At 44.0% G+C, this 16463-nt stretch overlaps 1 protein-coding gene across 1 annotated transcript; it reads right to left on the reverse strand.

Annotated features, from left to right (window-relative positions):
* Positions 1-892: 892 nt before the first annotated feature.
* Positions 893-10958, reverse strand: CHERP (calcium homeostasis endoplasmic reticulum protein). The gene is made up of 17 exons (XM_054396019.1): positions 10934-10958; positions 10655-10828; positions 9908-10089; positions 9506-9643; positions 9124-9275; positions 8657-8768; positions 8226-8315; positions 7462-7696; positions 6930-7132; positions 6158-6554; positions 4055-4293; positions 3092-3225; positions 2719-2805; positions 2293-2442; positions 2071-2187; positions 1506-1600; positions 893-1128 (listed from the first exon to the last, which is right to left on the reverse strand). Exons 1-17 carry the CDS (start codon positions 10956-10958, stop codon positions 935-937), a joined length of 2724 nt encoding a protein of 907 aa, XP_054251994.1. The 3' UTR covers positions 893-934.
* Between the last annotated feature and the right edge of the window lie 5505 nt (positions 10959-16463).

The raw sequence follows: 16463 nt of genomic DNA on the forward strand, positions 1-16463 counted from the left end.
ACTAAACCCCAACTGTTGAAGTACATGTCCTAGCCTTCCGTTTTTTCCATCACAGTTCTAAATGTGATTCATTTGTCACTTCCTCCAGACTTTAATCCGGATTTATACAAGTTTAATGTTTTGTAGAAGATGCAAGACATCTTTCTTCAGAGAGTTATTCAGGTGGTGGAGGGTCTTGTGTTTCACGCTTCACTGAAACAATAGGGAAAAGAGTTCTTACACATCCTGCAGTGACCTATGCTGTCTGAGATGTTTCACGGAGTGAGCTCTTCTAATAAGGACCTTTTCCTTTTGGGTTTTATTTGAACACATTTCATTGCACAGAGCTACTTCAGCCACAGGCAGAAGTGACTTTTCATTCAGCATGCCAATTTTTTTTTTTCCTTAGTCATTGGCAGGCGTAGTTGTTCTACGTAACACAAACGCTGCAAAAAATCCCTCTTTTGGGTCATCGTCTTCATCTCTGAAGCAGCACCTCCACTCTCTCTGAACCCTTTCTTGCACTGCAGTGCGTTTAATGCCAGTTCTGGCTCTGGCACAACACAGCTAGTTTACAGAACTCAGAGTTGGGCGGGGCCAAATAGCACAGTCTAACTTCATTCCACCAGTGCTCTTGTGTTGTGGCTCCCTCTGCTACCTCTGGGATTGCTCCTAGTTTTTGGAGGGTAACACTCAAAGATGTAGGCTCCAGGTATTGCAGCCAGGAAGTGGCTGACACAACACAGGCTATTTAAATACTGTTTCAGAAATGAGAATACAACACAACTCAAAAGATGCCCTGTTCATTACAGCATGTCCACATACTGATTTTTCATTCTATCCATTACATTAGAAAGAACTAAGAGTTACCAGTCTTTTGATTTGGTTTTCACTCTACAAGTACATAGAGAACAAATCACTACCAAGCTGCACGTTTTAAATTGCTCAGAAACATTCACTTACATTCATCCCTGGCCTTCATGCGTGCGATAAATGAGTAACTTTTATTTCTTCGGTAGTTTTCGTAGGGGTCATCTAATGCAACTCCCACTCCTTTATACTGATCCCATTTGTCTCGGATATCCCCTCCTTTAATCGGATCCTGAATTCCTTGTTCCTTGGCTCCCAATCCACCAGATCCACTCCACCCTGCAGAAAGGGCAAGACATTGCAGTTCTGTAACTATTGCATTGGTATCACCCCTAAAAACTTCTAGGAAGGCAAGAGGAAAGACAGCACAAATCCAACCTGTTCAGCCAACCCTGCTGATCTACACTAGGGAGATGAAACGTCTTGGGTAGGGAAATTCTGTTCAATGCCAAACTCACAACCCTGTCTTCTGTTTCCTTCCCATAAAGGCAAATACCAACATTGCTTCATGTTCTACATACTCTTGAGTAACTTTACACTGACCTTAAAATACCAGGGGATAATTGCTTATGTATATGCATTAATTAAACGTCTCCATGAATGTGCTGCCTGATTTTGTTTCCTGGCCTGAGTAAGATTCTACAACAGCATCTTACCCATTTTCACTAGCATTTGATGGCCTTTATTTTCTTCTCCCAGCCTTGATTCAGGGATAGGAGGCCCAGAACTGGAGCCCAAGCCAGCAGAAGAACTAAGGAAATAAAAAGAACAAATTAAAGAACAAGTGATTATGTTCTGACAAAGCAAGGCTGTTTCTAGTCTGTTCAACATTAACATCCAATGCAATCCCATCCACTCCACTAAAATAATATTTTGTAAAGCTATTAGATGAGTTAGAAAGGTGCCAGAAATGTCCTCTACCTGATTCTCACTGCAAGGGAAATCAAACACTACAGTTTCTTTACACAGCACCCAGAGGACTCCTGCTGCTTCCTTCAAAGGTGTACAAAGCCTTCAGAGCTGCAGTGTTTTGTCACAACAAAAAGCCACCACAGCAGAGCAATATTGTTGCTCTAAGCACACTGAGCATATCAATAATTTCTGCATCTGCTTTTCTTGTGTTTGTTGAAATATTTTTTCACCCAGCTGATAAGAAAGTCCCTTGTTGGGACTTCTCCAAACAACCCAGGTGAAAAGAGAAATAACCACACAGAAGCTTACGGAGGAGTGGGGCTGCGAGACCGGGATCGGCGCCGCCTTCCTGGCGAGTACGATTTCGACCTTGATCGCGATCGTGATCGGGAGCGGCTGTGAGAAGAGCGGGACCTGCTCCGGCTTCTGCAGAGGGAAAGCACGTGAGATCAGACGGACAAGCTACCAGAGCAGCACCCAGGGCTCCTTAGCTGGCCACAGTTCCCTGAAGTCGGCCCAGTGCACTCGTACCTGGACTGAGAGCGTGAATAGGATCGCGACCGAGAGCAAGAGCGAGAGCGTGACCTTGAATAGGAGCCAGATGACTTTGAAGACCGTGAGTTGGAGCGGGAGGACGAGCGCCCTCGGCTTTTGGACCGGCTGCGAGACCGAGAAGGCCCACTGCACAGAAAAAACAGAGACACCCCCCTGAAACTCCTGGGAGAAGCGTGGCAAACACAAACGCATTTCTCATCAGCTTAACATCACACACAAGCACTGTATTTCTGCAGCAATCCAGCGAAAACCTGAGTGTAGCAAAAACTATTTCTTGGAGGGTAACAAAAATTCCAGCTCACTTATTCCATCAGCATGTTGCTGACCAGACTTTTCCTCTGCATTTAGTCCAAGATAATCCTATCACTTTCCAAACAACCAGCAGCAGACAGGACCTCTTACCTATTTCTCTTCTCCTGACCTTTCCTCCGCCTTGCTCTCATTTTAGCTCTGAAGAACTCATACAGTCCATTCTGCTCCCAGCCTTCACTGCAACAAATCAACCACACATAGAGCCCACATCTGTAAAACTTGGATCAACAGAGACATTCAGGATTTCCACTAGATTTTGTAGGGAACAAAGGGCCCAGGCAAAAAAGTCTTGCAAGTATCCACATTAACATCAAACAGCAGGGCAGTTTAAAATACAAGAGAATTCAATTCAGCATTAAGAGAATTAAGACATAGGTGAAAGAAGAGAAAGGCACTTTATGGTTTCAGAGAGATTCTCAGGGGATTTTCCGTACCATATATTGTCAGCTCTACAAACTCTTACCTGTTTCTAGGCCTATCATGAGATGGTGGACTATAAAATGCCTCAACTGCAGCCAGTAGTCTCTCACTGGGGGGCATTGGAGGTGGAAGACGAATATCTTTAGGGTCTAAAGGTTTATACTCATGATCTTCAAGCTGCCAGAAACAAAAAAAAATACATCAGTGTCATGTGTCATAGGGGGGCTACCTGAAGAGAAAAAACACACATTTAACTCCATAGGGACCTCACATTTCACTACTGGGAAAAGAAAAATCATCCAGAAATAAGGATTCTGCAGCTGACCCGATGCCTTTTCATGCTGGCACAACCATTATCAGTTCTCTGAGAAAAGCCAGCACTGCACAAGTTACAGCATTAACTGGTTCCCAGGCAGATAAAATGCAGATCTCATCTACCCACCTTTGTGCTAATTTGCTGGATGGAAGCCTGGGAAAAGTTGGTGCATGCTGAGAGTAACAAGAAGTTAGACATGGGAGATTCACCTCAAACAGAATGTGTAAATGTATATCCCCAAAGATGCTGGTACAGAGACAGTTCCTGTTCTCTATCATTCTCTGCTTGTATATACAACACTAACGTTGCAAAACATCTCTGTAAGATCTCTGAATACCAAAACCTAGTACACAGTGGCCACATCAAAGCTGCAAGGTCCCTCTGGTCATCCAAAAATCATGGTGATTTCCAGTTTTTTAAACACAGGGTAAGATTTTCAAGAGTAGATTAGTCTTTCACATATGTGAGGTCAAACAGCTTTCATGAGGACAAAACCCTTGAAAACGTTAACATTTCCACTACCTTCTCCTCCTCCTCCTCCTGTCCCTGTATGCCCTGTGACAACCTCTGCTGAGGGTTGTTGAATGGAAGATTTGAAATTATAAATGTCCATGTTAAAACCATCCCTGTTACTCATATTTTATTTTGATCTTTGAATCCTACTAGTCAGGGCCCATTGCAATCACTTACTTTCACAAGTGGAGCCATCAGTCCAGCAGGAAGGTCAAAATAGGGAACGTTTGGCACCAGGCTGGGATCATCGTGGTTCATGTGAGGGGGGCCCTGTCGCCGCATGTGCGGAGGCTGCCCGTTAAACCCGTGTGGGGGAGGCCCGAAATCGGGGTGCTGTGGCCCTCCCCAGGGAGGGTGCTCACTGATTCCAGGATGAGGCAATCTGTGACCAGGGTGATGATGAGGAGGTCCAATTTCTGCAGAGTGGGAGGGTTAAAACATTTTACTTAGCTACAGAGAAAGGACAGCAAATCAGAGATGTACTTCAATTATTGCATTCATCCTAAAAACCAAATTCTGGCACCCAGAGCCTTGCAGATACAGAAAAGCAATATAACTGGAGAACTAGAGGCTAGCTACTACAAGTCCACAGTCACAAGTATCTTGTAGTGCGTCTCCCTCCTTGGCCAGAACAACTGCTTTGAAGACATCAGGATACTTTAACCCTAATGCACTGCTTACTTTGTGACATACTGCGGTCACAGGGTACCACAAGAGAGATATGCTCACGAATAAAAGCTTCAGATGCAGCAGGGCAGCTACTGATAGGATCTGCTTCTGAAGCCTAAATACACAATCACATCTCAGCAGGGACCTGTAAGTAGTTCTGTCTCCATGCCAAATCACCATATGTGAAGAAATAAATATGGCAGGAATTAACTCACATGAGTAGGTGACAAGAAAATACTTTGTTTAAAGAAGTGTTTTTAGAAGAGGTAGAGATAATACCCTGTTAAAACACAGAAGAGAATGACATCCACCTCATCACTGATGGATGAGCCATCTGCCATCTATGCCAAGACGCCCTGCTGAACTCAGTGCACTACTCATCTGCAGCAGGACCAACAGTTTTTCCGGGCAAAGCCATTATAGCCACTGCCCAATCTACCTGAGTTATCTTCATCAGAATTTGACCACAGTGTGTTATCATGGCTTCAGCACTTCCTAATTTTAGCCGTCTCTTTTAATAGATCCTCTCCTCCAACACTTTCCATGGAACAACAGATGTTTGAGATCACCACTACAATCCAAAATGGAACATCTTTTTTTCTGAGCTTAAACCCTCATTTCCCCCAAGAAAGAAGTTGTTCTCGCTACTCCCTACCACAAGTCTTAAAAAAACCCTAAATGAACAATAAATCCAAAGGGAGCAAAAAAAAGAACAATCTCTGCTGGAGAAATTAATCTCAATCCTAAATATCTAGGCTGTAACTAATTAGTTTTCAATGTCTGTTGGATTCATGGCAAAGAATTGTTTAAGCTTAAAGTAGCAAGTCTTACAAAACAACGCAGTTGCTTTTTTAAGTGGCTTATGCTACAGAATCACAGTGGACTTTGCACTGATAAGGATCATTCCAGAATAGTCAAAACTTCTGCATGTGAAACACAAAACTGTATCAGGGCAGAACTACACCAGACTGCACCAGGGAGCTCACACCTGAACCTGAGCCACAAAGGCCAGGCAGGCGATACTCTGGCTGCACTCAGACATTCCTGTGTTCCAGCAAGAGAGCAAATCAAATGGGAAGGAGAACAGGGGGTAAGGATCATTTCAACAGATACCATCAAGCCACACGACATTAAGGCAGATACTTAGAGAGCTTTTCAGTCAAAATAAAAGAAAGGCCCAGATGAGTATATACGCAACAGATATTTCCAGCCTGCCTTCCTTTAACTTCTTCCATTTGTGGAGGGCACAGCTGAATATCCCTGGTCTGGTGTGCAGGAGATGGAATTCATAAGCAAACACCACTTCTCACCTTTGAGCTTATTATTTTATAGTGAAATAGTCACAAGAGGGGTGTCTGTAGAGTTGCCGACTGGAGTTGGGATTAGAATTTTTTGTTACCTGCGTCCGTTACGGAAAGCAAGCAAGCATCTGACTCTGCGCACACTTCATCCTGTGTTGTTAGCAGCGCTGCCCAAATTCCCAAACTCAACATTTCTTGGGAGAACTACAAAGTCCACCAAAAACCAGCTGTCACCCCAAAGCACTGAAGAATTTTTGTAATGGCAACCAGCATGGCAAGGTAAGAAAACCTGGCCTGGTACACACTTTACCTTGAGGAAAATCCCCCTGGGGGTAATCAAAACGATGAGGATAAGGAGGCCTTTCAAAGGGATGGCGAGGTGGAAAATCATCCTGCATGAAGCGAGGTGGAAAGCGGTTGAAATTATGCGGATGCGGGGGCTGGTTGAATTGGGGATGTTGCTGATGTGGAGGAAATGGGCCTCTGAAGTGAGGTGGCCGCTGCATTCGAAATGGAGGTTCCCTTTGACCCCCACCCCATGGAGGCTGCTCATGCTGGTTGTTCCACGGTGCTTCAAACTGGTTGTTCCATGAAGGATCGGGCTGGCTGTTCCAAGGTGTCTCTCGCTGATTGTTCCAGCCTTGATCTCTCTGTTCATTCCACATTCCTTCATGGTTGTTATTCCATGGAGGACAGTGAGGTGGTCCCTAGCAGTGACGAGAAGCTTGGTCATTGGTACAAAACCAAAGAAGCTACATTTTAAAGTAAATCTAGCTTGTCAGCAGCATGCTCAAGTGGAAAGTACTTTCCAAACACAAGGTCTGAACAGCTGTAGCTTCAAAAACAGGAAAGGCCAAACTGTTACTGAACCAAGCAGCTCTATATTGAAACCAGCACTTCTTGTTCTCCCTATTCACAGGGAAAGTCTGATAACTGACAAAGTGAAATACAATTTATACTCTGTCTTTAAATTGCCTCAGAATGAGAAAGCCTGGCATTTGAATCTGGATGTGTAACTCCGACACTTTATCACCACACTGCCGCAACCCAGACAGTCGTTCTGAGCCTCCACCTCCCTCTACATTTTGCTTCAGAACAGGTTTTCTTACCTGTTGTTGACCCCACGGTGCAACAGGGTGAGGCTGGTCAAACCAGGGTGGTTTATTTGGAGGAATCTGATCATGAGATCCAGGACCACGTGATCCAGAGGCAGAATCCGGCACTCCAGACCCTGTTGTATCATAGTCTGTAGAACCAGCTAGAGGCAGCTGGGATTTACCATCATCTGGAACAAATTGGAGATCATTGTAAGCATCCAGCTCACATATGGTTAATAAAACACCAGCACACCTACAACAGGCTCCATCTGAATTCTGTTCGGTGTGTAAACATTCTGCTATCTATTGCTGGGAGAAAGGGTTTCTGATCTGTTTAGCATTGGTTATTTTTACATTTGAGCATCAGACTGCACCAGCTTCAAGACTCCAGACAGTTTCAGGCTTTCACCTAAACCAAGCCTGCAAAACCTGGCACCTCACTACTGAAAAAGGAGCAAAAGTCCCTCAGTGCTGGCACCCACTGGTTTCTGCACAGGTCCCCTGAACACGTGAGTACCTGCTTGTGTAACCGGAGCAGATGGTGGAGCAGAGGCTGGTGCTGCTGTGGGGGCTTGAGGTGGCGGTGTTGATTTCACTTCGTTCTCTAAAGATGGAATTTGTATTTGCTGCTGTTGCTGCTGCGTTAAACTGTTTACAAACTCTTCGTGTTGAGTTTTCAGGTTCTGGATCTGCTGTTGGAAGGCTACTTGTACAGGCTGTACTACCGTTGCATACTCATTGATCAAATTTGCCTGAGAAAAGGAGATAAATGAAGAACAACTTAACACTGTACCTAACACCATTATCCTCCCTGCTCACTCAGAAGCTCCCTCCCAAGAAATGCCTGAGAATGCAGGATGACCTGCAGGCAGAACCCAGCCATGAGATATGGAGCTCCGTGAAGACTTCTAAATTATTATCTGAAGGCTGGAATCCACTGCCTGCATTACTGCCAGCTTTCAAGTACAGCTGAAGACGAACAGCATTTGTTACTAATGTGAAAACAAAGAGTTCCTGCTGCCACAATTTTTATGCTCAGTGTATCCAATTTAAAGCAATAATTTCTTCGGTTTCCTTTTCATCACACGATCCTTCTCATTGTAGCAATTACAAACCCAAACAGACTTTCCAGATGGAATCCAGCAGCGGGATTGTTGAATGTTTGAAACCACAAGACTGTTTCACGTTATTTTTGTTAGTATTTACCTTTCAAAAAAGGAAAACATTTCCTAAATTTGTTTTCAAAGTATTTACATAAATAAGAGTTCTTTTGTGGCTAACCTGATACTGGCCAAGTCCAAGAGCCGGGCTCTGTAACTGCTGAATAATTGACTCATCAAAGTACCCATTTTTCTCCCATAGTTGAAGAAGCTGCATAAATTCAAGAATGAAAGTCTTTTAGAAATTATGAATAACGAGAAACTGAGGCATACCATTTTGATACCTCTAGCTTTGTCAAAAGATCCAGGATTTCATTCCTTGTCTTTCAACCACTGAAAATTCAAATGCATCCATCCCAACTTTTAAATAAAGTCTAAATGATTTTAAGTTCTAGTGTAAGCATGAATTAAAACACACACTATAAGAGATTTCATGAAGACAATCACACTAGAAAATTCTCAGCACTCCTCTTCCATCCTCCTATTTGTTAATTTGCCTAGCGCTAACCTAACAAAGCAAAGTACATTGTTAAACCAAACCAAGATACTCACTCTGGCAATTTTTTGTTGCTTATCCTCCTCCACTGCTAGAAAACTGGTACAATAAATAGGCACAACCACCTTCTGCAAAGCAGCCAGAAGATCTCGTGCTTGCTTCCGCTGGCTTCGGAAAAGGAACAGGAAGAGAATAGTTACTGCCTTTCACTAAGGGTGTCCTAATAGTCAGTTCATTCCAATTTCCACTATACTAAAAGTAGCAGAGATTCAGAAAATGGAGAGTTCCCCCTCTTTACATTTTTACTGTAAAGCCTCGTCTGGAGGAAAAAAAACACAAAGTAGGAAATAGCTGAATTTGATTATTAATGCACTTGCTCCTTCTACCAGTTATGGACATTTTAAGACAACTGCTAAAAAACTAATACATTAAAAAGTGACTAGTCAAACTAACAATGTATCCAGCAGAGAGAAACTTTACCAAATTCATCAAAAAAACCTGAAATCCATAATTTAGTTCATACCAGTGATGCAATACATCATTGATTAGGTAGATGAGATGTAAGCGAAGCTCAAAGTGGGCTCCTTCTGCTGTTATGCGATTTCGCAGGTGCCCAGCCATCAGCTCACAGTGTGCAGGAGATTTGGCATTACTAAACATCCAGTTCTTGCCAGCCTCAGAAAAGCAAATTTAACACATTTTAAGTTAGTCTAACATGTTCATATCACACGGACTTCCTAGAACTCTGAAATAATGTCAGGGAGGAAAGCTTTGAAGACACAGCTACTGTCTCACCTACTGCATGACACAACAACAAGCTGCTGTTTATTCCACAGAGAAGCTCAGCATTCAAATTATCCTTAATCCACAACACCACAAAAGAACTGCTCAGATTCATCACTTACTGAAATTGCATCTTTCGTGCAAGTGTCAATTATTGGCTGCAACAAGTTGTCAAATTCATTCATATCTAACTGGGTTTCCTCCAAAACTTTTTGCATTTGTTGCTCAATGGCAAGGGCTACTGCTGATGTGACTTGTTCCTGAGTAACAGATGAATAAAAAAGAAAAGATTACATTTCATCCAACATTCCTTTGAAGAATTAAGCTGTTCTATCCCTGTTCTCTTAGCCATCAGTAGCTATCTCAAAGACCTTTTAACAAGCAACATGACCACATATAGCAGCCTTCCAGTATTTGAAGGGGGCTACAGGAGAGCTATAGAGGGACTTGTTACAAAGGCCTAGAGGGACAGGAGGAGATGTCATGGTTTCAAACTGGACAGGGACTGCTTATCTTAAACCAACCTGTCTCATTGCAAGGAGATGCTGCTCCTGCTGCTGCAGGTTCCACTGACTCTGCTGGATAAGTTCCTCCACGGAAGGAGTGCCCTGAGGAGCTGGGATAGGTGCAGCTGGTGGGAGAGATGGTTGTGGCAGTGGCTGGATCTGTGCAGTAGCCTCGATATCTTGACTTTGCTTGCACAACACTATCAGACAAAGTAAACTTTCAAAGTAAGCCGCACAGAGAAATCTACCACCACCACGCACATGAAAACAGTGATGATTACAAAGCAGACCCTCATTCCTGGTGTAACTGCTTAAAGCAAAATTAAAATTGTGCAGCAAAGGGGGGATAGTGCAGAAGAGGAGCATCAGTGACTCTTCACACACTTTGAAAGTAGTGACTCCAACACAAGCTGAGCCCCAGAGCTCCTGTGCTGGACCACCCTATTCTTGAGGGCCCTCCAGGTGCTGGGCTTTGTCGTGAACCTATCACCTGTGGTGCAGCCCTGCCTACCTCCAGACTCGCAACCGGGGAAGCATTTAGAGCCGTAGGCTGCGCTCGGCTAACTACATTAAACTTAGGACAGGAAGAGGCTGCAAATCAGGGCTGGCGGGTCAGAACGACGCCAGGAGAGAGAAAAGCGGCTCTGCCAGCCGGGGCTAAGCGGGGCTGGAAAACAGTGGTCGCGGGGGAGGGGAAGAGAGCCCGTCGCGGCCCTGTGCTGGCCCCGTGCCGCCGGCCCTGCACAAGGCGCGGGCCCCACTCACGCTGCTGCTGCTCCAAGGCCAGCTTGTACTTGTAGTAGCCATAGAAGTCGCCACCGAAGAGGAAGGAGAATTTGGGGTTCTCCTTCTGCTTCTCCATCGTCATCTTCTCGAACTCGGGCCCGTTCCGCGCCACGAACTGCGCCAGCTTGTCGATGACATTCCGCAGCTCCTGGTCTATGGAGAGGCAGCGCCGTGAGCTCCCCGCCAGTCCCACCGCCGCCTCCCCTTTCTCCCCCCCATCCTCCTCTCTCTCCCCAGCCCAACCGGGGTTGCTCTCACCGTCGGGCGGCAGCGGCATCTCCATGGCTGCGGGGACAACGGGGCGCCGCCGCTAGGCCCCACCGGCCGGAAGCACCGTGAGACGCCAGGCGGCACGCGCGGCTGCGCTTTACGGCCCCGTCACTATGGAGACGGCGCGCGGCACAGGGCACGTGCGGCCGGTCTCCCACCCTTCCTCCCGCCCCCCCCCCTCCGCTCCACCCCCATCCTTCACCCTTACCCTCTAGCACACGGCGGTCGGGACGAGGCGCCCTGAAGGCAGACCTGGAACCGGTGGCAGGCCCAGACACAGGCCCTGGCCAGGCCATGTAAAAAGACCTCAGGCCGCTCTGGCAGTGCGGCAGGAGCCATCTCGGTTCATAAGGTGTCCTTCCCCAGCGCCGCTGGGGTAGCTGAGGCTTTCAGCAGCCGCTTCTCATCCTGACCTCATCCTCCCTAAGCTCAGCTACCCGGTACGCGCTGAGCCGCCCCGCCGGAGCACTCCCATTCGAGAAGCATGTGGTTCTTTTACGTTTAAAACACCACCTCGAAACTGCAATTCTAACAGCATTAAAAGAAAGCATGGCATTTAATATCTGTTTTATGCTGAGGTACAATCCATTGCGATGGCACTTAACGTATGCAGGCCCTTGGCATGGTGTAAAAAAAGAACACGGATGTGTAGGAAGCTCAGTAGACAGTCAACGGAATTTCAACTGTTAATGGAAGAAAGTGCAGATGCTATGCAGGGACATTGCTGAAGCAGTGTTGCTTCCTTTAAGTGAATTAGTTTAAGATAATTGGTTAAAGATAATTATAAAATTAAAATGAAAATATTAAAGTAACTTCTGTTTCTTAACTCTCCTTTTGCAACTGAAATTCCGTTATTTTTCAAAATGGGATTCCAATGACACCACATTTACATACCTGCTGGATTCAGGAAAACATTCCTTCAAAAGCAGGTACTGATCTGAGCAGTTTCACACCCAAGTCAAGGCGTACAAGGCATGGCAGAAATTGCTCATCTCCCTCTACTTAAGCAATTCAATAAACCCCATAAAGCCTCATCACCACTTACGTAAGAGCTTAACATCAAGATTCAAAGTGGGGTCCTGAATTATTTTGCTGTCCTTGAATATTCCAGGAAAACAAACTACAAGGGCAAGTGATTGCCTGTGAATTATAAAGCCAAAAGCAAACTTGAGTATCCCAGTGCTCACTGGAATAATCTGTAATCACTATCTGAAGATTCAGGCCTTAAATTACACTTTACAAGATTTCCTGACCCACAGATAACACTCAAAGACATCCTCACAAAAAGGCAGAACTTTTTATTCTTAACAAGTCATACCATGAAGAGCCTCTGTATATCTACAGAAAGAAAACTGAGAAAGATGGAGGTTTCCATATATCCAAATAACAAATGAAAAAAATAAATAAATCAAATACAGATTCTGACAGTGATTCTACATCACTTGGCAGTCCTGGAAATGAACACAGATCCCAGAAGACCAGGTTAAGTTCAAATCTTAGCTTATCCTTAAAGTTCTCAAAGTTCCTGTTGCTGCTTTCCATGCCAACAGAGATATCAGAGCTTTATATGCTGGAGTCCACATGTCATTTTCCTCAGCACACACCAATAATTTATCCACAAAACCCCCCAAAGGCTCTAGATACCTGACAGAAAACTCTGCCAAAACCAACCTGAACACCTGATTTATTTCAGCTAGAAAGGAGTCCCAGTAGCTGGAAGTCACTGGAATGGTTTCTTCTCATCAGCCTCTGAGGGATCCCAGTTCTGGCAGCATCATGGAGGCTGGAGCAGTGTAGCACAGGTCATCTGGCTGAATAAGAGCCACAACCTCAAAATGTCACAGTTGAAACCAGAACAGGAAAACAACACAGACGTGTTCATCTGCTTCAGCACCAAATTTCATACAGTAAGTGCAGTGTGGTTTTGGTAAACGCACTGAAAGTCACCTCAATTTCTAGAATACCAACATTAAAAAACCCAACACCACTATAACACAAGGGCTGGTGACATCCACCTGCAGATTTGCACTTGTGCATCTCTTCATGGTGTGATTGTATCACACACTTGTCATCTCACCACAAACAAATGCTACCAGCCTGTACCATCACCACAAAGATAGTTCAGAATTACTTTTCACAGCTTACAGCATGGTTCAGAAATAGAATCATTATAAAAACGAAACTTCCCCTTTATTCATATTGCATCTTCTTCACAAAGAGCTACATGGCAGAAGTTTCTTCTCCTGCAAAATGTTACATCATGAAAATGTGGATTTGAATACACAGGAGAAAGAAAAGGTCCTGAGCCTCAGGAACCACTGTGAGTTGACCTCAAGTTCCCAACACTGTTTTTACAAATCACTGTATACCCACAAGGCCCAAGTGTTGCCTCCATTTTGGTTAGCATTCAGTTATTTTAAAAACTCATATTTTACCAGATGATAATGATCTAATCACTACTGGGTACTAAGATTAAAGCTGCAGGGCAAATATTTAGGAGATCTTCAAAGAGCACCAGATATTTGATGGAGCTGTCAACAGAAAACATTCAGCAGCAAGACAGACACTGATCTTTCCAGAAACATCCAGGACTGGTTTGGGAAGAGCAGAGAATGGTTGGATTGGTCTTTTCCATCTGAATCTGATTCTATCCATTTCCCAATTTTGTAAAGCATTTACAGGCAATGTTAGAAATGCACAACGGAGATGAAAACATTTCTAAGGACACCAGCAACCAGTGTCCTAACACTGTTTATGGCATCCTTTCCACCTGTGTCATCGTCCAGTATCACATCCACAGAGCAAAACAGGAATCCCGTTCCTCTGGAGTGACCATTTCGTGTGGCACTCCTAAAGTTTCCTGCAAGGAAAAACCCCAACCCAGCCCTTGTCCTGGATTAGTGACAGGGTCATTGTACACAATTCTCTAGAGATGCCCTTTTTATTCCAACATCCACTCTTTCTACAGACCTATGTACACATCAGTAATTTACAAACCACGTTAGAACAAATTCTTCACCTTGCCAAACAAAACCTCGAGCACTTCAGGATTAAAATACATATTGCAACAATACAAGGAGCTTCCTTTACATGAATGTGGGCAATATTGCTTAAGGACTCAGCAAAACCACCTCAGTAACGAATTCACTTCATTGCTTTAATGACATGTTCTATCATACAAAATGATCCCTGGTGACCACAGACCTGAACTAGAAGAGCATGAACACTGTCAGGCAGGCTCCAGGGAAGAGATTCACTCTCTAGGCCCCAAAGGAATGGTGTCTTCCTTTTGGATCAGCCCCTTTTTGCTCTGCAAGTCAAGTAGCTTTATTTGAGAGACAGTGAGACCGTGAGTATGGGCTGGAATTTGGGACAAGATATTTTTAACAGAAAGCCCTCACCTGCTGTTGTTCTTTTGACAGAAAAAGCCAAGCTAAAGTCCTGCCACAGTAAGTGTGCAGTGCAAGCTTTCTCTGAAAGCAGTCTCAAAAGAGATCTGGTTGTGTTCTTTAAAAGGAAACCATGTGCATATATTTAAGAAAGCCTCTATCTGTGAATACAGTATGCAGAGCTTTATTTCAGGTAACAGTTCAAGTTGTGTGGTGATGGTACAGCAGCAGAATATGAACAGGGGAACTCACAGCATGGCTGTACATCCCTGGGGCTCCCACTGCTACTTCCTTCTGGCATTTCATCCCCCTAAAGAGCAGGGAAGAATCACCCCCCTTTTCCAAACGGAAAATTGAGGCACAAAGACCACAATGAAGCATTTGCAGGAGTCTAGCAGTTCACAGCTAGCTCCCTTTGAAAGCAGCCAGAGAACTTCATCCCCTCTTAAAAAATCTCAGCAGGAACATCTCACCCTCAAATCAGTCTTATGCAGAGCCAGAACCTAATCCAAACCCAAAGTCCAGACAATCCTTTTCTTCCCTGTATGTAAAAGCACTTAAACATTGGGAAGCAAGCCTCAGAAACACACATTTTGCACTTTCCCGTATTGAAAAGAAACAACTATACACCAGTTAAAACTGGACAGGAAAAAGGAATTTAATTTGCAAGAATGCTTTTCCTCATGATCTTGTTAACCTGGGCTAGGGAATAATTCATTTAGAGTTCCTAAGCTAAAAGCCCAACTTTTAAACTAGCATGAACAGTTTCAATTCCAACCAAGCCAAAGAAGTTCTGTTTACAAACATTAGCAGCATATTTAAACCCATCTGTGAGGTTTCAGAAGGCTCATTTCCTCTTTTGGACTGTGTGGTGGAAGGCAGTCTATGTAACTATGCCCACAGCCTGCTGAGGAAGATCAAATGATTTTGCACTTAAAAAGAAATTGTTTATCACCCAGAAAGTAGCCAAATCATCAGCTTGCATTGGTCATTTTTAAAGCAATAAATAAGTGAAGGGAGGGTTCAGTACCACACCCTGAATGTTTTCACTGGTGTCTAATACCTCCCTAGTAAAAACCTAACAGGCTAGCAGAAGCCTCACTGTACAACAGCTCTTCTATTAAGAAGGCCTCCAAAATCTTACTTTGCTAGAGCAGTAACAACCACCTGCATCAGTGAACCCACTTTCAGTTGGTTCTGTTCTTCATGCACAAATGCAGTATCTGACTCACAATAACCAACCTGTCTAGAATTAACTACCAGAATCAGTTCATCTTTGGAAATTACCTATTTATGGCTGATTCAAATAATATTTTCTGAACAATTTCCTCTGTCTGAGCTGGGAGAGTTGCAGGAACAGAGCAGGACACAACATTTAACTTCTTTCAGTGGAAGTGGAAGTCGGGCTACACGGCACCCAGCAAGTCCAGCAGCAGGAATTGATAAACTTAACGCAACTAGAAGCTAAAAAAATAAGACTTGGGAAACAATTAGAAATTATGATTATTCAAATCAATGCATTCATATAAGAATCATATAAGAAAGAATAATTTATGCATGAAATGGAGAGGGAAACAGCTGAAACCTTTCCATTTTGAAAGCAACAGAAGAGTTTTGTAAGAACAGGCATGAAGCCAGTAAAAATAATCACGTTATTCCAAACACTTTATTGGTGGAGGTGTTTTCTGTATGGCTGAAGAAGAGCAATGATTAAGTTACAGGACTGTTCAGAGAACAATTATGATTGTAAGCCACATTTGTGATCTACAGTGACTGGGACAGCAGTGTTTTTAGAGAATTCCGTTTCTCTACACCTGAAGTATGCTTCTTGATGAGATCAATCATCCCATCGTCTGCTCTTTCAGCAACACTTCTCATTTGTCATCATAACCTGAAGGCATAGGCACAAATCAGTTAATACCCACACGGAGTTTTGTAGTTGCTGGAGAGGAATTCAGGTCTACCTATCTGCAACTGATATCCTCCTCCAACAGACAAATCCTGGTGACCAGAAGGGTGCCTTAAGATTCACCTCTTTTTGGAAGTTTCATTAGAAGAAAGTATCATTAAAACAAAGGAAAGAACAAATCAAAGGTGATGTTACCAGTATGGAAACAAAATACTGGCCA

Source organism: Indicator indicator, chromosome 36, assembly GCF_027791375.1.
Source record: "Indicator indicator isolate 239-I01 chromosome 36, UM_Iind_1.1, whole genome shotgun sequence".
Lineage (NCBI taxonomy): Eukaryota > Metazoa > Chordata > Aves > Piciformes > Indicatoridae > Indicator > Indicator indicator.